At 43.9% G+C, this 23160-nt stretch overlaps 1 protein-coding gene across 21 annotated transcripts in view; it reads left to right on the top strand.

Annotated features, from left to right (window-relative positions):
• Nucleotides 1-22582, top strand: part of Cacna1e (calcium channel, voltage-dependent, R type, alpha 1E subunit) — a 493980-nt gene extending 471398 nt beyond the window's left edge. For 12 of the 21 annotated variants that reach the window (XM_030243929.1, XM_017312578.2, XM_017312848.1 and 9 more), the window contains 8 exons: nucleotides 230-337; nucleotides 845-945; nucleotides 1218-1324; nucleotides 5565-5688; nucleotides 8375-8503; nucleotides 9530-9710; nucleotides 11215-11405; nucleotides 14453-22582. In XM_030243929.1, the coding sequence (XP_030099789.1) occupies nucleotides 230-337; nucleotides 845-945; nucleotides 1218-1324; nucleotides 5565-5688; nucleotides 8375-8503; nucleotides 9530-9710; nucleotides 11215-11405; nucleotides 14453-14995 (1484 nt within the window). In that variant the 3' untranslated portion in view covers nucleotides 14996-22582. The other 9 variants (XM_017312795.1, XM_017312824.1, XM_017312745.1 and 6 more) reach the window with 5 other exon arrangements.
• Nucleotides 22583-23160: the final 578 nt, after the last annotated feature.

Raw genomic sequence — 23160 nt, 5'->3', positions numbered from 1 at the left:
TTCTGGGGAAGAATATGCCTGAGTCACTGAAAATAGGAGCCAAAGCGTCTTCTGCTTCCTCAGCAAAAATGCTGGTGTTGCCAGATCCTCTGTCACTTGGTGCGAGATTTCCTCTCATTATGTGAGGTGCCATGCTGATTCAGCTCCTGCCCCCACCCACTCCTCAGTCTTGGTCGTCATTATTCTGTGCCTGTTCTGATTGGGTTATTAATAATTTATCTTATTCTAGGTGGTGCAGACAGACAGCAGCTAGACTCGGAGCTGCAAAAAGAGACCCTGGCCATTTGGCCTCACCTGTCCCAAAAGATGTTGGATCTGCTTGTGCCCATGCCCAAAGGTGTGGTGGCTCCTCCTTCCAAGTGTGCTTGTCACCGTGGCCCAGCATGCCAAGGCCACATCTTTTAGGGAAACCAGCGTGATCAAGGCGATAAGGGAGGGTTGCTCCTTTACCATTAGAAACCTAAGTCCCCACTTCTACAGTACTTTTATTCATAATTAATTAAAACTAACTTTTTAAGACAGGTCATTACTTTTGTGAATGAAATTTCTCTGGGAACATAGCTCTCTTCCTCCGCAGAAGACTGTTCAGTAACCCCTTGTGCATTTGTGTTGCTACTTAGACACGAGTATCTGGGATGACAGGAGGCCGTGCTCACTGATGTCTTTCTTACTATCTGGTCCTGTGAGCACTGCCTTTTTTGCATGGATCCATTCGCTTTGTGTCCTTGGAGCTTTAATAAATAGATGTGTGAGTGACTTAGAGCACGAAGCTGCTTTGGAGAGTGGACACATATGGCCATCTGTATCCTCCCTGTTTATTCCCATGCTCCACTTGTGCTTCTAGCCTCTGACCTGACTGTGGGCAAGATCTATGCAGCAATGATGATCATGGACTACTATAAACAGAGTAAGGTAAAGAAACAGAGACAGCAGCTGGAAGAACAGGTAAGCACCATTGAAAGCACATTGGATGGGTCATGAGTAGACATGGATTTCCAGAGGGCAGGTTGCATGTATCCCTACAATGTACCCTAAAAAGGTGGAAGGGGTTTTGGAGTTCAAGAACTTTCAAATGAGGTGGGATTAGAAACCTGGGGAACTGAAAGGTTAAAATAGTCGAGCAAAGAATCAGTCATCTTTCTTTGTCTCTCATGTAAGTTGTGGTGTTTTTCATAGTAGTCCTCACAAAGTCACAGGAATTCTTTGTCTCCACTCAGAAAAATGCACCCATGTTCCAGCGCATGGAGCCCTCATCACTGCCTCAGGAGATCATTGCTAATGCCAAAGCCCTGCCTTATCTCCAGCAGGACCCTGTTTCTGGCCTGTGAGTAAAAACCACATGAAGGGTCTGTGGGACGCCTGTTTGCATTCTGCCACCATGGTTCAGGCCCGGGAATCATACTCTGAGCCAGTTCCTTCCTGAGGCTGACTGTCTCAAAATGGCTTGTCAGCAGGAGTAAGAGAAGAAATGAGCCAGGCATGTGTGATGCCGCAACTGGTATCAGAGGCAGTAGATGCAGCAGAAGGTTGGTAGCAAAAGGTGCTGACTCACGTTATAATGCACTAACACCTTAGCTATAGTTCTGTTGGGGAGAATTAGCATAATCTCAAGGGTTTAGTTGTCTTCTCACAATGGATCTGGCAGCATGGATGTAGAGATTGCTGAGCAGAAGGGGGAAAGAGAAGCAACCGTCACTGGATTCTTTGCTTCTGGGGATGACAGTTGTAGCAATACAGTTTGCTTAGCTCTCTTGATTCTGCCATACCCTGGAGATGTATATATTGCTATCACTACTTTTCAAATGAACAGACAGGGACTATGACTGAGAGGAGGCAGCACCTAGGTTTTCAAATCAGTCATTTCTGATTCTAGAGGCTTTCTACTATATCTTAGACTCTGGAATGACCAAAAAGACCTTATAAATGGAAAGAAAAAAAAATCAGACCCTGAATGGAAGAATGGTCTAGTGTTTCTAAGGCTTACCTACTGGTTGACTGTTAGTCAGAGATGGTCTCTCATAGCATACATATCCCAGTATGTCATTGTTTTCCAGTTGTCACCGAGCGGGGAGTGGAAGCCAAGGGACACATGCTCCTCTTCTCATTGGAAATGAAGTTATGTGGTTGGGTTTAAGCAGGTCTTGCTTGGAGAAGTGGGAATCACTAAGAAGGACAATTCCACTAATGATCAGAAAAGGGAGACCCAGAGTTTGGGAATGAGGCCTCCATTGGAGCACTACTGGGAGGAGTCCATACCATTCATTTCTTTCACACTGTGGTATGAAACTTTGTTCTTGCAAATCTTTTTCTGACTTCATAATCTAAGAAATTTCAAAGAGAAGAACATGCCCAGAGCTTTCTTTACAAACAATTTTGTATGATCAGAGAACAGTCTTTGGCTACTCTGGGCCCCAGAAAACAAGTAGAAATACATTTTATTGCTCTGTGGAGTAGAGAGAGAGAAGGTATGACTAGAGAAATGGGGTCTCCTCCCTGCAAGGCTTCACACTATTTTTTCATGAGTCCTTGATCTATTAGTGGAAGATACTCCTTTGCCCTTGCATCTATATCTCTGTTTTGTCTAGAACGTCTACATAAGCCAAGCCACACCATGGGATCATCACTCTGAATTTTCTTCCATATGTTAATAGATTCAAGCTGCTCACTGATTTTTACCAATATTTGTTGAGAACAAATTTTGCCTAAGCATTGGCTCTGGCACTAGAGATACTGATGATCAGGTCATAGTCCCCAGGGATACAAATCTGGAGAGGGGAAACTATAAGAATGATAGATTAAATGTGGGAAGGCAGGACATTGTGATATCATGGAAAGGAAGCTACTTTTCTCATTTGAGATCTTGGTGTTGGGTGGGAAGGGTGTATCCTCAAGTAAGAAACATAGAGACCCAAGGGCAAGTTCTTCAGGAGGTAAACTGAGGTAAACTAAGGTACCTATGGACTACAATTGGAGTAGAACATCTAGGAAAGGTGGCTGCTGCCATGTTTGGAGAGCTGCACAGTGACAATCTTAGAGGGCATTCTAAGCCACGATCAAGAAGTTAAATTTATTTTGTCTTAAAATAATGGGGCTTTATGTTTCAGAGTGACATTATTAGATTTGTGCCTTGTAAAATTCATTTATGAATTCAATGTAGATTTACTGGATCAGAAGAGAACATTCTAGGGAAAATTTCTAGAGATGATATCATGTAGTAGCTTGCTGAGGTTATATAAATTTTCGGTGGCAGTGGTTTGAACAAGCAGGCTAGAAATGGCGAGAAGTCAGTAAGCAGGATATTTAATAGGGAGAATGGATAGGATTTAGAAATAGGTTTGCTATGAGGAGTAAGGAAGGGAAAGGAATCAAGAAGAGCCTTGTGCTTCAAGTGAGAGCCTTTGGGTGGACAGTGCTACAGGCTTGAGAGCCAGGCCCTAATTTAGAGAGTGCTTTAGGGTTACAGTGGTGACCACAGGAGGCAGAGCTCACTCACCACACATACACCAAGTGACCTTACAACCAGAGATTCAGGCCTCAAATGGGAAAACTGGCAGAGAAAGGAGTCATGGTTTCCAAGTACGATTGTGATAAATTCCAGCAAGAAAAACAGTGGCACGAGAGGGGGGCATGCAAGAGTTCTCACAGAGATCAAGACTATTTTCTGAAGGAAATAACTTTTGGTACAATGCCTCCAAAGTATATGGAAAGAGTTTGGTGGAAAGCAGATGTAGCCTGGCTGTTACTACATTCAGCACACTTAAAACAGCATATATGTGGAATTCTGGGAGCAAAGGACAGGAATGCCAAAGGAGGTTGGTGAGGTAGGAACAAGAGCATAGGAGAGGCCATTTTTTAAAGAAGGTTATCACTCTGAGTTGAAATTATTTATCCTTGGAGTTGTTTAGCGATTCTCAGGGTCCTGTCAATATATAAAGAATAGAATTTATATTTATAAATAATAAATAATGCTGGATCTTGGGAAGCCCCAAAGTGTGGTGCCTTGTGTGATGAGGGCCTTTTAGTTTTATCAAATTGTTGAGAAGAAATGGAATAGCCTTGTTAACAGGGACCTTTGTCTTTTTGTGATGGAGACAGTGAGAGTAATGTACCATGAGAGCCCCACCTCCACAGCCTCCTCAGTCCTAATTATCTTCTGAATGGCCTACTTTCATATAACTTTAGTAATGGGATTTCCTGCACATGAACTCTGAGGACACCATAGGAGGTCTTCACCACCGAATAAAGAGTTAACTGTTCTCTCTAGAACTCATGGGGCCATGTGCTGTACTTGCAATGTACCTCCTGTTCCCTCGATTTTCAGGAGAAGGCACATATATGAATGAATGAATGAATGAATGAATGAATGAATGAATGAATGAATGAACTTTAGACAGGTAATGTCAATATGAATGACTCTGTGGGAGTTGTAAAACTCTTACACTCTCACAGTCATGGTGACCCTCCAACCCCCAGTTGATTCTCTTCTATCCAAACCTTCTCTTTCAAGGCTAAATCTAGTATGATTCTACAGACAGATTATTTTAAAATAAGTAGCAATTCTTGTTCACTCCTCTAATTTCCTATGGGGTGCAGACTTCAGCAGTAGACTGTTATGAGAAAGGCCTCCCTAGAGAGAAGGCTGACATTTGGAGAGATGGTGTGTCATCTTGTAGGACTATGACTTTTCAGAGAGTAGAGCTTCATAGCCCTGGCCTCTTCCCCCTTTCCCCAGAGTCAGGGAGGGCTTGCTTATATTCTTGCTTAGGCCAAAGAAAACTGCTACCATATTGGTAGCAGTGAGTGGCAACAGAAGCCAATGTTTCAGGAAGGGTCATCTGGCCTTTTCTTCTAACCAACACCATGGATATGATTGTATAGGAATTGCTGAACCAAACTGACTTGGTGGTGATCTACCAGGCCAACCCCCATATATTTCACTCGGCAGTGTTTTTCCCTACCTCATCATTTTCTCACACATCGCAAGCAATACAGCAATACAGAGGCTTTGCTTCCCTCTAAAGTCATCTTTCAGTTCATGAACCAACAATGACAGTGAACAGCACAGAGAAACCCTTTAGGAAATGTTCATGGAGCTGAATTGGATAGAGTTGAGCTTAGCCATGGATGCTGGCACAGTCAAACCATTTTAAAGACTATGACTGCTTAATATTTAAACAAGCTGTTCACTGTTTAAACTCTGGCATTTTTCTGCCCAATGAGGGAAACTCAACAGAAACAGGTTTACAATCTAGCACTGGTCTTCCATATGGCTGAGTGTGACAAATGATGTCATTTGTCACAGATATGCTGGTCGCCAGCAGAATGATGAATGATTCCAAATGCAGGTTGAAAACACCAGTTTCTATGTTTTCTTACGCTTTCTTAAACATCTTCTGTTCTAAGACCAGCCACCTGCAAATCAACAGATTTATAGACCAGCCAAGAGTGCAGGGTGCGACTCTCGTATGGAGGAAGTCTTCTATGGGATGGGACTTGCTAGTGGAAGTTGTGGCATGACTTTTTCTCTGTCCCTCATTACCTCTGAATTTGACATTGCTTTTCAGGAGTGGTCGGAGTGGATACCCTTCAATGAGTCCACTCTCCCCTCAAGAAATATTCCAGTTGGCTTGTATGGACCCAGCGGATGATGGACAATTCCAGGAACAACAATCTCTGGTGAATGCACAAGTACATGACCTCAGAAGCATTTCCTTGGTCTCCTGATCCCTTTCAGCCTATCTTCAGCCCCTTCTTACCTAGTTTCTCATGTTTACTGAGAATGTTTCCTCTTAAGGTTTTAAAAGTACCAGAGGGCTCTTCTCTCCTGTGGGGACTTACATTTCTTCAGGTCAAACCCTTTTCATTTACCAAATTTTGAAGCAAATATAAAAAAATCTTGCCTGTGATAGTAAGCTTTAAGACAGTCTGATATAATGAGTGGTATCTATGCATATTGTATGCTGTACTACTGAGTGTTGCTTATGGGAATATGAGAATGTCCCTAGTATCCTTGAGTGAAGCCCACCTCCTCTAATACATAGTGTTTGCATCTGCAACAATGACTAGCTGCCTGACAGAATATATGGAAGACTTCACCACTTTTGTTATATGTGGGCTCAGGCAAATTTCTTCCCTTCAGTTATAATTTTACAATGTCACATACATTCCAAAAAGCCCCTAACATCATTTTCCTGACCCCAAGATAAGTTTTTCATTAGTCTGGATGGTAAAATTTCTGAGAACCCTAAAGTCAAGTTCAGCCTTGGAGAAGAGAGCACCAGTTAAAAATTTTGGCTTTACTAGTGCAAAAGCAAAAACTGATTGCCAAACTAATCAATTTTGCAATTATTCCTAGCTTGGGAGTTGTGAGTTCCAAGTTTCCTCCCAGGCCTAATTGGATTGGATAGAACAAGACAAAACCTAGTTTTTGCAATTGTCTATACAGTCAGCCGGCATTAAGTGAGCTGAGCCTCATTCCTTTAACATTTATTGGTGACCTTTTTCCTCTCAGTTGTCTCATGACCTTATATATATCCCAGAACCATGCCAAATGGATGATGATGATGATGATTTGATGATGATGATGATGGGGTGTGTGTGTGTGTGTGTGTGTGTGTGCGCGCACGCACATTTGTGTGATAAAGTAGCTTCTCTACAGAGAGGAGTAACTCAGCTGGGTAATTCTGTCTTCTGTGCTTGCTGAGACAGAGGATCATGCATAGTTGTAATGGAAAGATGGCAAGGTCAGATATCCCTGGAATACTGAACAACCTACCCAAGGATGTTCTTGGTAGAGTGGGTAGGGCTTCTGACAATAATTGCCCTCTTCCCCTAACTGATTTAGCACTAAAATCTAGGAACTTGGTTGATATGGATAGCTTGATTCTGAAAATTCTTCTCAGTTCTTTATGCCTTGCCAACCGAGTTGGTAGGTGTGGTAGAGAAAAATCTCAATAATGTGTCTTTTCCCCACTCCCAGGGATGCTTGGCTACCGCATCACTTCTGTGGGTTTCCCCAGGCTGAGACGTAGCACCAGAACTTTTCGGATATGTGTTCATCTTGTCAGTGCCGGTGTCTGTAATTTAATTCAGGTGTCAGCCATGAAACACCCTCACCACTGTCTACTGCCCATCCCTCTGGGTCCCTGCTCCATGTCCTGAGGCGTGGCCATGATTTGTGTATGTGCATATGGAGTGTGTCTCACACCGCCTCTGACACCTGTAGACTTCAATGTCATTGCTGCATCTGTTTGAAGTTGGAATTGTGTGCCACATTATCGCACGCACTACAAATGCTGTGGCCTCCTCAAGTGCACATATCACAGGGCCCGGGAAGGTCCTCTTCCCAGCCACACCAGTAGCCATAAAGTTGACCAGCCATCCCAGGTTCCCCTTTCTTTGAACACTGACCTACTCATGCACCCATATTTTAGGGTATAAATAGCTAAGTATAAAATGACATTTTTTTTTCTTAGAATAATCTCCAGATGTCAAAGATATTTCTTTGATCTCTGTGTGGCTTATGTAAGTAGCTCCAAGATTTATACAATTATACAAGTTGTCTTCATGGTAACTCACATTCTTGAACTAGGAAAATAACACAGGAGTTTCAGAAGTAACATTTTCCTTACTAACCTCATAACACTTTGTGGGGGCACAGTTAATACAGTAACATCAGTAACACATATAAGACTGGTGAACAATTGGAATGTTATGAGTCCAAATGACATGTAATCATTATTCTTAAAATGGGGTAATCTACATGTTGACATGATAATACTTGGGTATATTAAGTTAAATAAAAATGTGTAATAGAATTTTTTTAATGATCACATATTTAATCATAAAAGCAGTTTGCATTATATTTATGGTTAGTACATTTCTGACAGATGGTTACCCACTACATTTTTGGATGGCTTTAATTATAAAACTCTTACCTAATAAACTCATAACATATTTTCTCTTAGATAATTAGCAACTTTCTTTCAAATCCTGGTTTCTATGAAACTGATAAAAAACGATTCTTCAAAGAATAAACACAGTAATAACACCCATCAGAAGATATATTTCACACATGTAAAGTATCCAATGAGCATAAATGTTTGCTTGATAAGGCTATAAAACCCTGAGGAGTTCTTCCAAAGACAGTCTTTACCTCTTCATCCCATTGAGAGGCTTCTGTGTGCGATTTCTAGCATCACACATATAAAATTATGCATGTGTGCTCATATAACACACCTACAACTAGGGCCTCATAAATATCAGGCTCCCTTCTAAAAGCCATTTCTACAATGGGGGCTGAACCATCCCCTGGAATTGAGAGGCAACCAGATGGAACCAAGTCCCACAAGCGTGGCTGTGTGTTTATTTCCAGGAGCCAGAGGTTAGTGAATTAAAAAGTGTGCAGTCCTCTAACCATGGCATCTACCTTCCTCCGGACACCCAGGAGCATGCGGGATCTGGGAGGGCATCCTCTATGCCACGTCTGACTATGGATCCCCAGGTAAAACTCAGACACCACACACCTTATGCAGTGACATCCCAGGCTTTATTAGGTGGGTTATGAAATACCTGATATTTTCAGGTAAGCCCTGAGCTTTCCTCTACCCCTTAACTACACACAAGACCTAGCTCATGGACCATCTCTGAAAAAGTTTTCTCTATATTGTGTTTTTAATTAATCTTGCCTTCAAGTGTCTACTCAACAACATAGCATCTCTTTTCCTGCCCTGGGATAAGCATTCTCAGGACCCAATCAACCAAGCAGCAGGCATTTTTCTCTCTGTATTTTCCCATCCTTTTCTCTTTTCCCAGCCACCTTGGTACATGAGTTATCTGTACACACCGCTCTATGTCAGGACTGTCGTATCCAGTGCAGGCCACGCCTCATCTCTTTGTCTGTTTTCTTAGCTTCTTTGTCTGTCTTACATCAAGTTTTGACAGAGACAAGAAGTTTTTGTGGATCTGTTCTAATACCTGTGACAATCCAAAGCACCAGAGTTTGTGGGGCTAGGATGGTGGGGGCATAGTGATGGCAGGAAGGTAGTACTTCCTTAGTGGTTGGGTTGCAAGCTTGCCTAGGGTAGGAAGCTCTAAGTAAGAGCCTTATCTGCTAAGTAAGAAATGTTTCCCTCAAAATATAGCCTTTTAGATAATTGCTGTCACCTATTTCAAAGTGACCCCCCCCCCATTTACAGCAGGTCCTGACTGAGCACCTGTGGTAGATAGTTCTATGAGGCATTTACACAGTGCCTGCCCACACTGCACAGTAAGTAGAATCATCTGGTTTTATTCATAAAAACAAGGAGACAATCCAAGCCACTCTCAGTGATGGTTAGCTTACATAGGACACCTTTTCCTGATTAGCCTCTGCAGCCAAGGTTTCTGCAAGGGGGATTCAAGGGAGGTGACAATTTCCAGGGATTATAGCTCACCATTCCCAAGAGTTTCAGTACCGCATCTGGATCTTCAGACTCTTTCAGTGATTAATCCAGACTTTGTATTCCTCTGGGGGGGGTTTCCTTTCTAGGTGGTAACAGACCCTAGCTCTATGCGACGTTCATTTTCTACAATTCGGGATAAGCGTTCAAATTCCTCCTGGTTGGAGGAGTTCTCCATGGAACGCAGCAGTGAAAACACTTACAAGTCGCGGCGCAGAAGTTACCATTCCTCCCTGAGGCTGTCAGCACACCGCCTGAATTCTGACTCTGGTGAGAGAGTCATTTTTAGCATGTGTCTGTTTTCCTGGCAACTGATGGACCTAGTCTTTATAAGGATCAGTAGTGACTAGAACATGATTTAGATAAAGTGGAGCATGATTTAGATAAAGACCAGGGTTTAAGAAAGCGAAGAAAGGCCTGGGTAGATGGTTCATGTGTAAAGAGCTTGCTGTGCAAGTGTGAAGACATGGGTTCAAATCCCTAGAACTTACGTAAAACTGGAGCACAACAGTACATATCTGTAATCTCAGTGTTCCTCTGACAAGATGGATCCTGCTATTCTGGTTTATGCAGCCGTTGTCACTAAAGTGGTACGGTCTCAAACATGGCAGCACAAAACTAACACCAAGTCCTCTGACCTCCACATACACACTCTGGCTCACCTATGCTAACCCACCTATATGCAAACTGAAAGACAAATGCTCCAGCCAAAATGCTGCTCTCTCTGAGGTATCATTCGGAAACTGACCCATGCCCTGTGTGGTCATCACAAGTGCCAATGCTATTCACCAAGGTTTTCAGTTAGCCTTTTACAAAACAACAGAGATTCCATAGGAATGTCATGGAAGCCACTGCATCCCCAAAAGGCACTGAGCTCTGCCAGCAGCTCGTTTTACCCACTGTGTTACCTGGAATTGTCCCATGCACTGAGGTTCATTTAAAGCCTTCCTGTTTTACTGGTTTTGAAAACTTTAAAAATCACTCATCTCATTCCGCTTACTTCACTAGAGGCAGAAATCAAACTTGAAAACCAGTGATCTTCCCCAAATTGAGAGCCAGGATGTGGCGTCATAAAGACTAGAATGGAGATCCTTCAAGTTAGATCCATAGGTTCTCACCCTAACATTACATTAGATGTGCTAGCATTTCGTTCATTGAACCCTCCAAATCCCCTTCCTTGTGCCATCTTCTTAAGTCAAGTGCTGGACACAGACAATCCCTGAGCCATCTGGCAGAGATACTGTTTACTGTATCTGGCATAAAGGAAGCAGAGAAAACAGTTGCCACTCGTTGATACCTGTCTTTTCAGTGGTACCTGGCAGACTCACTTGCTCACTAAAAGTGGAATTTTCTACCTTTTTCTGTCCCATTTCCCTTTTATGTCACCTGTTGATCTGCCTGGAGAAGCCAGGGCACTTCAGTCAGTTCAGGAGGCCATGAAATATGAGCTCAATGGGACAACAGTGTCTGGTGGGGACTTCCTCTTCTCATCATGTCCTCACAGGAGAGATAACAGGGACAGGAAGCAAACTATCTCTGGGATACTTATTCTAATAGTAAGAGCTTCACCGTCCTAAGATAGTCACTTACCAAAGGCTGTACATCCTCTCTCCATTCCACTGGAGGTTAGAATTCAACACTGAATTCTGAACAAACACAATCAGTTCACAATGGCTCAAATCCCTGGTTAGGGTAGAATCTGTGGCTTGGAGTTCAGGGTCATCAAGCCAGAATGGGCTGATTAACAATAACCAATTGTTATCACCTTTCACAGGTCACAAGTCTGACACTCACCGATCAGGAGGCAGGGAGAGAGGCCGATCCAAAGAACGAAAGCACCTCCTCTCTCCAGATGTCTCCCGCTGCAATTCTGAAGAGCGAGGGACCCAGGCCGACTGGGAGTCCCCAGAACGTCGCCAGTCCAGGTCACCCAGTGAAGGAAGGTCACAGACCCCCAATAGACAGGTGAATATAGAGAAGTTGAGCCTCTAGCAGGTCAGGGAAGGGTGGAATGCTGTACTAGAAGGGGCTTCCATTGCCTCATGTCAGCCTCTGGGACCTCAGCTCCTGATGTTCACAAGAGATAACCACTGAACACAGAGACTGGCTGTTCTGTGCTTGCAGATTCAGAAGTGGCAGGAATTCACAAGAAATGAGATCCTCCCAGTCCCCAAGAAAGACAATATCTGGAAGTCAGTCCATGCCTGTCCTCAGTATCCTGATATACAAATTCAGCTAGACTTAAGAAATAAAGATGGCCTTTCAGCCCATAAGGTGTGATTCTCAGTACCAACTGCAATGATAATTCATCTCTAAAGCCAGAATTTGCAAGTTGGACAACTCCACTTTGCTTACGGATTGTGTAGCCCTCTCAGGAGAAGGAGCACATCTCACCTCTCCATCTTTTCCTAATTCCCAGTCTATGCCTAAGAAATAGCTGTGTAGCAGTGTTCTTTGTGTTGCCCCTCTTTTCCAGCCCTAACCCTTCTCAAAGTTCCTGGAGTCCAGATGGAAGACACATTTGGTTAGAAATGGTGAGCCAAGAACAAGAGACTGTTAAAGCAATTCTGAGACATAGCAGTAGAGAAATTTACCCAAGACATAGTGGTTTCCAAATTGTATTGTAGAACAGAGCCAGCCCTGGAGTTTGCTAGCACAGCAAATCCCTGAAACTTTGAAGAATCCAATGAGACTTGCTTAAAAGTCAAACCCAGAATTTCATATCTTAAAGGACCCCACCCCAGAAAATTCTTACAGGTGGCTCACAGATTTAACACACCTTGAGAGACCAGTGCTGGAAGCCATTTGCCAACACCTGGGCTCAAGTATTTCATGGACTAGGCAAGGAAGACAGATAAGGGCAGAGACAATAGATAAGGGCGTGTTGGCCATAGAAGCCAAGGGCAGCAAACCATCACTAATAGAGGGGCAAGAAAACAGGCTTTAGGTCACCTCAGATACTTACAGTGTACTCTAGTTGGGCGACCAGGTGTTAGGGATTAGTTCTAGTGCTTGTCTAAGGGTCCCTGCCCCCAGCTGGCTGATTGGTAATAAGAATTGCTGTACAGCCAATGGCTGGGCAGAGAGATGGAGCAGGACTTTTAGATTGTGCAGGTAAGGGACAAAAAAAAAAAAGGAGGAGGAGGAGGAGGAGACTTGAAAAAGACAGAATCACCATGGCAGGGAAGCAGAAAGATGAAACTCAAAGGCTCACCGGCATGTAAGAATCTGGGAACATAACTTGTAATAAGGACACATGCTCCACTATATTCATAGCAGCCTTATTTATAATAGCCAGAAGCTGGAAAGAACCCAGATGTCCCTCAACAGAAAATGTGGTACATTTACCCAACGGGGTACTACTCAGCTATTAAAAACAATGAATTTATGAAATTCTTGGGCAAATGGATGGATCTGGAGTATATCATCCTGAGTGAGGTAATCCAATCATAAAAGAACACACATGATATGCACTCACTGATAAGTGGATATTAGCCCAGAAACTTAGAATACCAGAGATACAATTTGCAAAACACATGAAACTCAAGAAGGAAGACGAAAGTGTGGGTACTTCATTCCTTCTTAGAATGGGGAACAAAATACCTATGGAAGGAGTTACAGAAACAAAGTTTGGAGCTGAGACTGAAGGAAGGACCATCCAGAGACTGCCCCACCTGGGGATCCATCCCATAAACAACTACCAAACCCAGACACTATTGCATATGCCAGAAAGATTTTGCTGACAGGACCCTCATACAGCTCTCTCTTGTGAGTCAGTGCCTGGCAAACAGAGAAGTAGATGCTCACAGTCATCTATTGGATGGAACACAGGGTCCCCAATAAAGTAGCTAGAGGAAGTACCCAAGGAGCTGAAGGGGTCTGCAGCCCTATAGGAGAAACAACAATATGAACTAACCAGTAACCCCAGAGCTCGTGTCTCTATCTGCATATGTAGCAGAAGATAGCCTAGTTGGCCATCAGTGAGAGGAGAGGCCCTTGGTCTTGAGTAGATTCTAGGCCCTAGTATCGGGGAATGCTAGGGCCAGGAAGTGGGAGTGAGTGGGTTGGGGAGCAGGGAGAGGAGGAGGGTATAGGGGATTTTCAGAGAAGAAACTAGGAAAGGGGCTAGCATTTGAAAAGTAAATGAAGAAAACATCTAATAAAAAAATCTTAGCCGGGTGTGGTGTTGCTTGCCTTTAATCCCAGCACTTGGGAGGCAGAGGCAGGCAGATTTCTGAGTTGGAGGCCAGCCTAGTCTACAGAGTGAGTTCCAAAACAGCCAGAGCTATACAGAGAAACCCTGTCTCAAAAAAAAAAAAAAAAAAAGAATCTGGGAAAATGGCCCTAGGGGCTACTTCCCCTTTGGGTCTGAGATAGCAGAGATGTAATAATAGATTTTAACTCAGGTATACTGGAGGAGAGTGTTTGCTAGTGGTGGAGAGGTTTAGAAGTGCCCAACCATTGATCTAGTCAAGACATATCAAAATTAATGTCTGTGTGCCTTACATTCTTGAATCCAAAGCTCTTGGGCAGGTGCCATGTGTACTCAACCTGCTGTAAGCCAAAGCAGTTTAACAAATTCACCACTACAAAAGGGAAGGAAGAGAAATTTGCTCTTGCTTAGAACTCGTTTCCTGAACAGACTGGGATTCTAAGCATCCTTTCAGAGAGCTGTTTGGCCTAGAACCTTCTGATATTCCTGTATGCAGTTTCCAGGTCCTGGCTAGCCATCTGGGGGTTTTATTGTCACAGTGGTCAGGTCTACCCCAAACCCATAGTGGCTAAACCTGCATCATTAGTTGAACTTGATTTCCAGAGATTTGTTCTGATCTAGACGGCATCTACTTCTCTACTCATTTGATCGCTGAGTCCCTGCAGGGTATGAGTAGCAGAGGGGACTAACTCTCAGGCTACTCCAGATCTCTAGACTCACAGAGCTTTCTACAGAAGGGGTTGGCAATCTCAGGAGGGCCCACCATGCCTAATCTAATCTGTCATCTCCCATATTGCAGGGTACCGGTTCCCTAAGTGAGAGCTCCATCCCCTCTATTTCCGACACCAGCACCCCAAGACGAAGCCGTCGCCAGCTCCCACCTGTGCCACCAAAGCCTCGTCCCCTCCTCTCCTACAGCTCCCTGATGAGACACACTGGCGGCATCTCTCCACCTCCTGATGGAAGTGAGGGTGGATCCCCACTGGCCTCTCAAGCTCTGGAGAGCAACAGCGCTTGCCTGACCGAGTCTTCCAACTCCTTGCACCCCCAGCAGGGCCAGCATCCTTCCCCACAGCACTACATCTCCGAGCCCTATCTGGCCCTCCATGAAGACTCCCACGCCTCAGACTGTGGCGAGGAGGAGACACTCACCTTTGAGGCAGCCGTAGCCACTAGCTTGGGCCGGTCCAATACCATTGGCTCTGCGCCACCCCTACGGCACAGCTGGCAGATGCCTAATGGGCACTATCGGCGGCGGAGGCGTGGGGGGCCTGGGCCTGGCATGATGTGTGGAGCTGTCAGTGACCTCCTGAGTGACACGGAAGAAGACGATAAGTGCTAGAGGCTGCCATCCCCTCCGATGCATGCTCTTCTCTCACAAGGAGAAAACCAAGACCAAATTGGGAAGCCAGTGCGGCCCGGGGGGGAGGAAGAGGGAGAAGAAAGATGGAGAAAGGACGCCAATGCATCCTCAGCGAAGAGGAAGGAAAAGACAGATGGAAAAACAGTCGAACCCACCAATTTGGATTATTTCCCTTTGCAACATGGGCACTGCCATAGTCCTGCCTCTTTGCTGGGGAAAAAAAATACAAGAATGTGGGGGGTTTATTCCCATGGGAGAAGGGACATGAAGGTGGCTTGGCTTCCGTTGCCCCTTCCCACTTTTCTATAAGCTGCGGCAGGATCTGGCTGACCTGTGTCTAAGCTCATTGCCCTGAGCAGCTGGGAAGACTTTCCAGCATCTTAATGAGGGAAGAGTTGAAATAGCAGGAGAAGAATCTCCTCACCAGCTCTTGCACTTTGGCTGCCCCCAGGGGCAACCGCAGCAGCATCTCATGCATTATCTTGGGGCTTGCTTTCCCCCAAAGAGACACATGCTAAATCAGGAGCACTGGATGCTAGTGGGAGATGGGAGGGAGGGAGAGAAGGGCCGGAGTAGAAGGGCCCAAGGTGCTGTGGCAACAGCAGCAAGGGCTGGTCTGGGTGAGAAAAGCCATAGCCCAGCAGCCTGTACCATGAAGGTGAGGGTCAAAGAAACAGAACTGGAGGTGCTGGTGGGTACAGTCCTAGACTCTAACATTTGTAACTCACACAGTAGGTGCTGTGGTAGGTAGGCTAGAAAAGGAGGTTCTCCAGGGCCCACAAAGGTGCCTGTAGCTCTTGTAAGGGTAATATTAACTCCAATAGCAAGGGCCCCAACCCCAGAAGGGTTCAGCCACAGTATAGGAACTCCATGCAGTTCTCCACCTTGGCCCTTTAGATACTCGTCAGAGGGAACCCCCAACAGTAGGGGCGAGGTAGATGGGGAGACTTAAGGCACTCTGGGCAGACTCAGTTTTCCAACAAACATAAAAGGAACTCAGTGTTGGTGGCAGGGCTGTGACCACAGTGGGCTGGAGGCAGGCAGCAGGCCTCTGTCAGACAGCAAGACTAATGCTAAGCCAAGCCCAGAAAAGCCAGGTATTAGCAACTACATGTTCTCTGCCACTTCTCCAAATGGACAGGGAACACACATCCAAGGGGGTCACTGCGTAATGACTTCTCTACAGATGAGAAAGCCTGGTAGACTGAAATGGGAATGTTCCCAAGGGGCCTGGGGATCCCCTGTGAGGAGAAGTCCTTGAGCCTGAAGCTCATGCAGCTTGGTTTGGGGTTTGGGGAGTCAGTTGAGGTACTTAAGATAATTAAGTAACTATACCTCAGTTTTGACCTGAGCTGCGGATTTTAGTAAAATAGGCTCTGATGTGGCTCCCACTATCTCTGAATATTCCCTGGGCCAGGCCTGGGTTCCATCCCTCCCCAGAGTAAAGGATGGGTAGAAGACAACCTTGGGCCACTGAGTCATTCCTAATCCCCCAAACCAGAAACACCAAGGGAACTTAGGACCCTTCCTCAAGCACTTCCATCAATAACACAGTTAAAAGTTCCATTCTGTGGAATGCATCCCCCCTCCCTTAAGCTTCTCTCTAGTATCATCAGAGTGGGTGAACAGATACTTGGGAGCAGGGTGTTGGGCAGGACTGCCCTCTCTGGCCTCTGCACAGGACGCTCTCCATGAGACTGGAGACCAACACACTGAAAGTTCAGTGGATCGAGTCTTTATCCTCTTCCAGACTAGGCAGAGTCTTTTGGGACTCTTGTGTAGGAGCAGAATTTCTTAGAAGAAAATTCTCTTTTCATATGACATTTCCTTTCTATTCTTCTGTCCCATTCTTTCTAACCCTGGGCTGACACCGCAGCAGCAGCAGCAGTTCTGAAAAGCCAAGTTCATCCATGTGGCCACATTCATCTGCCACACTCTGCCTTCTCTTTTGAGTATTGATGGAGCTTTCATGAACCATGGTCAGCCCCAAACCAAAGTCATCCCATAACAGGTGACCAACGAGGCCAACCTAAGGCCTGCCAACCCTCAGATCCTCCCCTTCCACCTCCATTGTCCTCTCCCTGTGTGCTCAGGGGCAGCTAAGAATACAAGCATGATCCTAAGGGACGTATGTGATTGTTTCATAAGACGGATGCTAGGACTTGTGTTGTTTTTAAGGTTTTCTCTGCTCAGCCTCATTCCATGCCAAAGTGCTGCTGCTATAGGCCTCTTTGTGTGCACAAAATTGCTTTCCACTATATTGGACATGCAGCTTTCCTTAGGGGAAGCCTGCAACAGGATGGCCATTCTGAGCCAGCAAACCTGTTGGATGGTGGTTTGTGAAAGTCAATTGCAGAGATATAGCACTACCATCCCTATAATTGGAGAAATGTGGGCTGGCAGCACAATGACCAGATATGGAATTCACCTGCAAAGGATAGTATCAGTAAATGCACACTCACACACACGCACATGCACACGCGCACACACAGCCTTGTAAAGATATCAAGTATTATAGCTGTGGTCAATTAACTGATCACATAGTTTATTTTTTAGCACTGGTGACCTTATAAACATTTCTTTGTTCAACTTACCCTGGGTTTCTTTTATCTTGGACAACACTTACCCTTCATTAAGACCAGAACATAGAAGAATTTCTATTAAGCCACAAACACATTATTATAATAATCTCCAGTTTCCTACTGCCTCCTAATAAACTTGAATGCCAACCTCCTTCCTTGTAGCTGACCAGAGCTTTCCCTCCTAGCTATCAGAGCCTGTATCTTTCTCTTTAAAGGGAAGTTGCTTTCTCAAAGCCCATGTTTCTCTTTGCATCTTCCAGTACATAGCATGACTCTTTGTGGAAAGTCTTCTTGCAGAATTCTTTAGTCATATATCTCATTACCCTGCAAAAATATTTGGTCCTCATCACCTCAAAACAAGAGAGAGGAGAAGAGGGGGCATGACAAGCAGAAGCCAGGCAGGGAGGTGGTATGACTGCGCTTGTGTTTGGGCATGCCTTTTCTCTTAAGGTTCCAGACAGCTTTTCATGTCCCTACCTTCATATCTGTAGGAGGGTACAGCAGCCTTCAAAGGGATAGGAGGTTCAAGCCAATGTGCCCTGTGTGTCAGGAAAAACACATGCCCATGAAGGAATGGTACCCTCTAGTACCACCAAGCTCCACATGAGCCATAATGATAGGGTCCAAGGGGAGGGAGTTATACCACACTTCTACCTGAGGATTCTAATTTAACTGAAGTTTTCACTTCTGGTTCCAGCTGTTCCAGATGTTCTGAACATTTCTCTTCCTTCACTCTGAGGCCACACGAAGAGTACCCCATATCCCAGCCTTTAGTCAGCATCTCCCTTTCCTACCTACGTCCATCCCCCACCACCACAGGTTCTTTGTGTGAACTGTAGTGCTCCTTGGTCTTCCAGTCGAGTCTTTGTTTTGCTGCATGTTAGCACACCCTGAGATGGTTAAATCCAAGTGTATGAGATGCAGTAACTGCTCCTGCCATGCTGTTAGGAAATGGTTCCTTCTCATGAAGCCTTGTCTGAAGCTTCCTGGGTGAGCTTCACAAGACCATTTCAAGGGAACTGTAAAAGAGTGCACACAGGTCTATGTTCCCAATAGAGGCTCACTACAGAGAGATTAGGTCTCTTTGGTATAGTGGAACAAATTTTTTAAGTAATTTCGATTTATTTTTAAACATGAATATTTTTGTTACATTTCTTTCTGAAGCCTGTAATGTCTGTTTTTTTGTTTTTTTTTTTTTTTTGGATAGAATTTCTAGGTAGGTAGAGCAGGGAGTTGGGAACTTTGTTTCTCAGCTTGGTTATAACAATGACAAAGTTGAAGTTCTATGTAAAGGAAAGGTGGACAGTGGGAGGGAATCAGATTGTCTCCTGATACGCAGAGATTTTTCTGAGATTTGAAAGAACTTTCACTGCAGTTATCCCTATAACAGGGTCATGTCTGTCATGTTTTGAAACAATTTCCCCAAGGCTTGAGGCTACTGAGGCAAAGCAGCCATTCCTTGGGAAGGATTCCCTGTCCCACCCAGCCTGGATGTGTCCTTCCCTCCTGGACCCCAGAGCATCACATACTCCAAGAGAAACGGGAATACTTTATGAAGCAGGTAGAAGAGGATCAGCTGACCCCATGTAGGTGACCAGTCACAGCGTGATGATTAACACCAGACAAGAACCCCTGAGGAATCTGATGCAGTTCAGATGAGTTGTCTTTAAATATCTCCACATGGAGAATCTTCTCTTAACAAAAGCTAAACAAAATTAACTTAGGGGTTATGACCCAACTCTCCCATGAATGTGATCAGAGGCAGCCCCATGTTAAGTGCTGTCTGTACCAGTAAGTAGCCTTTTGCAGTGTTTCCTCTCTGAACCACCCAGAACACCCTAGGCAGGTCTGTCCCAAACAGCAGCAGCTGATACCTTCTCCATTGGCCAAAGACTGCTAGGGTGTTTTGTCAGCTGTCACAGGCTACACCCATAGTACACAGATGTACTACATGAGGGGAAAGGTATGGAAAAAAATAATCCTATTTGCTTTCTGGCAGACATCTATGCCTTTCCGTGAATCTTTTTGGTGTTTTGGGTTTTTTCCCCTTAATTAATTTCGTCTGTGTCGTGTGTATCCCAGAGAAGTCACATGACACCAAAACAACAAATTCACAAATTGGTCCAACCTACCCCAAGGGTCTAGAAAGCATCTCTGAATAGAGTTCAAGTTAGCTCATTTAATGGGGGCTCCCAGCAAAATCTAATATGATTCCTGGTAAGGTCTGGGCCCTTGCTTCTATTTTTAATAGGTTTCTTACTGCCCACACATTTCTATCATGCTATGTACTGGAAGGTTAGTGTCCTAACCTTCTAGATGCAAAAAGAGACTTTATAATAAGCCATGCTACTACTATGTAAATACATTCTTGGGTTTCAAGTTCTTGTTTATCTAGTTTTGGAAGAGCTGGAGAGACAATATAGAAGTATTGAGATTAATGTTTATTTATATCAGTTTGGTAGTTTTTGTTTGATTGATTATCCAAGTATTTTGGAACAGGCCCAATCTAGGACAGCCAAGAAGGATAAATCTGTGTTCTACAGTATTCTGAATTTGCTTCTTTTCTAAGACTAATTTCTGTCAAATTAGTGCTATGATAATTGAGTCAAAAACCTGAAGTTATTGTCTCCTCCCATCTCTGTATCCACCCCACCCTTCTGTCTTGTTAAGTGGCCTTGGACCCTTGTCTCCCCATATTCTGCCTCTCCTCTTTCAAAGGTCTGAAAATATAACTTAGACTTATGAAAAAAAACTGCTTTGCCCAGCAAATCAGTCAAAGTCAAGGAAATTATAAGATACAGAATTATTTCAGAACAAACCTTAACCAATACATAATACAGAATGTATTCTGCAGTAAGAAGCCAAGTTTAAACAATATAGCAATGTGACAAATGAACATCATAGGAAGCTATAGTGAGTACTATCCAGGCTTCACAACTCATCTGTGCCTTCAGTATGGATATTGCATGTATTTCCTTTCCCTAGTTAGGGAAATTGAAATTCTGATGCTTGACTAGTACATGTGTGTGCCGAGGGCTCTGAGTTAATAATTATAAAGCACGTGCCTCCACAAGTCAAGTTGGAAAAACCTTCACTCACTATATCAAGGACTTGGGAACTTCTTAGCATTTCTTCTAAGCATTGAATTTTTTTAAGGAAACCTCCATCTTAATGGGACTGAGGCTAAGTTTGCTTTACTCCTGCTTTCTACATCTTATATTTTCTTCTCACATTAGCACTCTTTTTCTTTTCTTAATCCACGCTGTTTTCATTAATCAGAAAAGATGAATTCCTCCAACAAACTTCCTACTACCATCTTCTCTTTGTGGACACTTAAGTCAGAGAGTGAGTAACCAGAAACTAACACAGAAGACAATTACCTAGCCTGGGTTAGAAATGTGAGTAAATTTTATTTTAATTTTTTTTCCTACAAGTTTTCTCGAGATAAAAATAGGTTGGTCTCTATATTCTGAAAGGACATGTTTGAACTCGAATTGCATGGTTGCACCACTTCCTCTTTGGTTCTCAGAGATGATGTCCCCTAAACTAAATAGGAAGCCATCATCCTCATCTGCCGTATCTGGCTTGGACCTGATTTGACGACTCAGCTGTTTTCTTTGCGTCATTCTTATTTCTTATAGGTGATAGTCTATATTGCCCAAGAGCTGATGCTTTAAAGCAAGTCTATCAAGGATATTTATGAGATGAACAAGGAAAACATTTAAATGTGTCAAGTGCCATTAATCAATTTTTAAAATAACGGTAATATGAAATGAGGGCTAAATAGTGTAATCTAACTGCCAATTAAAGTACACAGTAGTTCTGGTCTTAGTTACCTTTGATATGAAGTTATAGGCCATTAAGCAGATCCCCGTGGGTTTAGTAAAAACATAGGCGTAGCGTTTTAATGGCTACAATAGGGGCGTACATTTAGACCGCAGGTTGAACTTTAATCAGTGTTTTTCTATCCTGGTGTTTTGTGAACAATCCAAAATTTCTACAAAGCTACCCTAAGTGCTGCAATTGCAGAGGAACTTCCCTCTTGGTGGCATTAGAATGCTCAGGCTGAGTCCAAGATTTAGAATTCACCCAGAAAACCACCAATGGAGAAACACTTAATGCACTAAGTATGTTTGACATTCTGTACTGGGGACAAGTGAGTATAGAGAAAGAGAGAGACACTATTGAACAAAGACAAAGTTGACATGGAAGATATAAAAAGTCCCCGAAGAGAACAAGCTTAAAGATGTTTGACTTTGGATTCTACTTCTTGCTTAGATTTGGGGTAAATGCTTTAATATGATATTGGATTCAGAGGGGTTGCTTTGGTAAACTGACTTGAATCCCCCCCAAAATTAGTGGATTAATGAACATCCTTTTCAGACCTGACAGATGGAGGAGGCAAAAAGCAGCCCAAAGAATCTATGACTTCAGAAACTCATATAGTAAGCCAATACTGCAGAGGGCACAGTACCCTTCTTAGCAGCCTTTGTGCCATAGGAGGGGGAAAGAGCCCATGTAGGGGACAGGAGGTGTTTTGTCAGGAATAAATTTCAAATGGTAAGGTGCACTGGTACTAACCTCAAAGGCCAACATTGTGGGAAAGTGATGACAGGTATCTAGGTCATCCCTTCCATCCTTTGGGACCCAAGGAGAGGCCTTGATTTGATCTTAGAAAATGAACATGGGATGGGATCAAGAGGGAAATTGAGTGCTCTGCCTAAGGTTGTCAAAAATGCTGCCACCCACATTATCAAACATGTGAGTCAAGCCCATGAGACGCCCCCTTAAGGGCAGCATCCACTGGGGTGTATCAGCCTGACACTCCTGCAGTAGTCATAGGTGATTGAATGGCAGCCAATGCTGGCCCACCCAGAGTATTGGTGCATCTCGCCTAACACTGGAGTTCAACAGTGCATGTTGGTCAGGTGGATATCCTGTAACATAAATGCTCGTTTGGATCCAAAAGGAAAACCATTAAAAATAAAAGGAAGATGAACAACTTTATTGCTGGGGGGGTGGGTCAAGGAAAAGTAAAATAAAACCTTGTTGTAAAGAATCAATTGGCCTGGTTCCCCTTGCTTCTCTTGTCTTTGTCTCTGCTGATGAAGTAGTTACGGGCTTTGGTAGGTGGATCAGCAGCAGGTTCAGTAATCAAGACAAGTCAGGGTCAGTTTAGCCCAGTTGTGAATACTTCTAGATATTCTCAAAGTTCCCAGGACATGATGGTCTTTAAAGGTTTTCTTCCTATTAAAAATGACCCTTTTCATGGAAGAAAAGAAATGAATTGCCCTAAAACTGATTTCTCAAAAAAATTAAAAATTAAAAAACAAAACAAAAACGAGTTTCTAGCCAAGGGAATCAGTCTATCAGGAAAAGAGATTAGCAGCAGACAGTCACTATACGGAGCCATAGACCTTGTAATTAAAAAACTCTAAGGAGCCTCCATTCTGAAGGAGGGAGATGACTAAAGAACTCCTCCTGCCGTGCTGCCAGCCTTGGGAGGAAGCTGACTCCTCCTCAAGGCTCTGAGGAGATGCTCTCTCTCATCTCTCAGCCTAC

The sequence above is a fragment of the Mus musculus genome, chromosome 1 (genome assembly GCF_000001635.26).
Source record: "Mus musculus strain C57BL/6J chromosome 1, GRCm38.p6 C57BL/6J".
Taxonomy (NCBI): domain Eukaryota; kingdom Metazoa; phylum Chordata; class Mammalia; order Rodentia; family Muridae; genus Mus; species Mus musculus.
The sequence above is the reverse complement of the archived record's forward strand: the minus strand, read 5'-3'. Positions and strand labels throughout refer to the sequence as shown.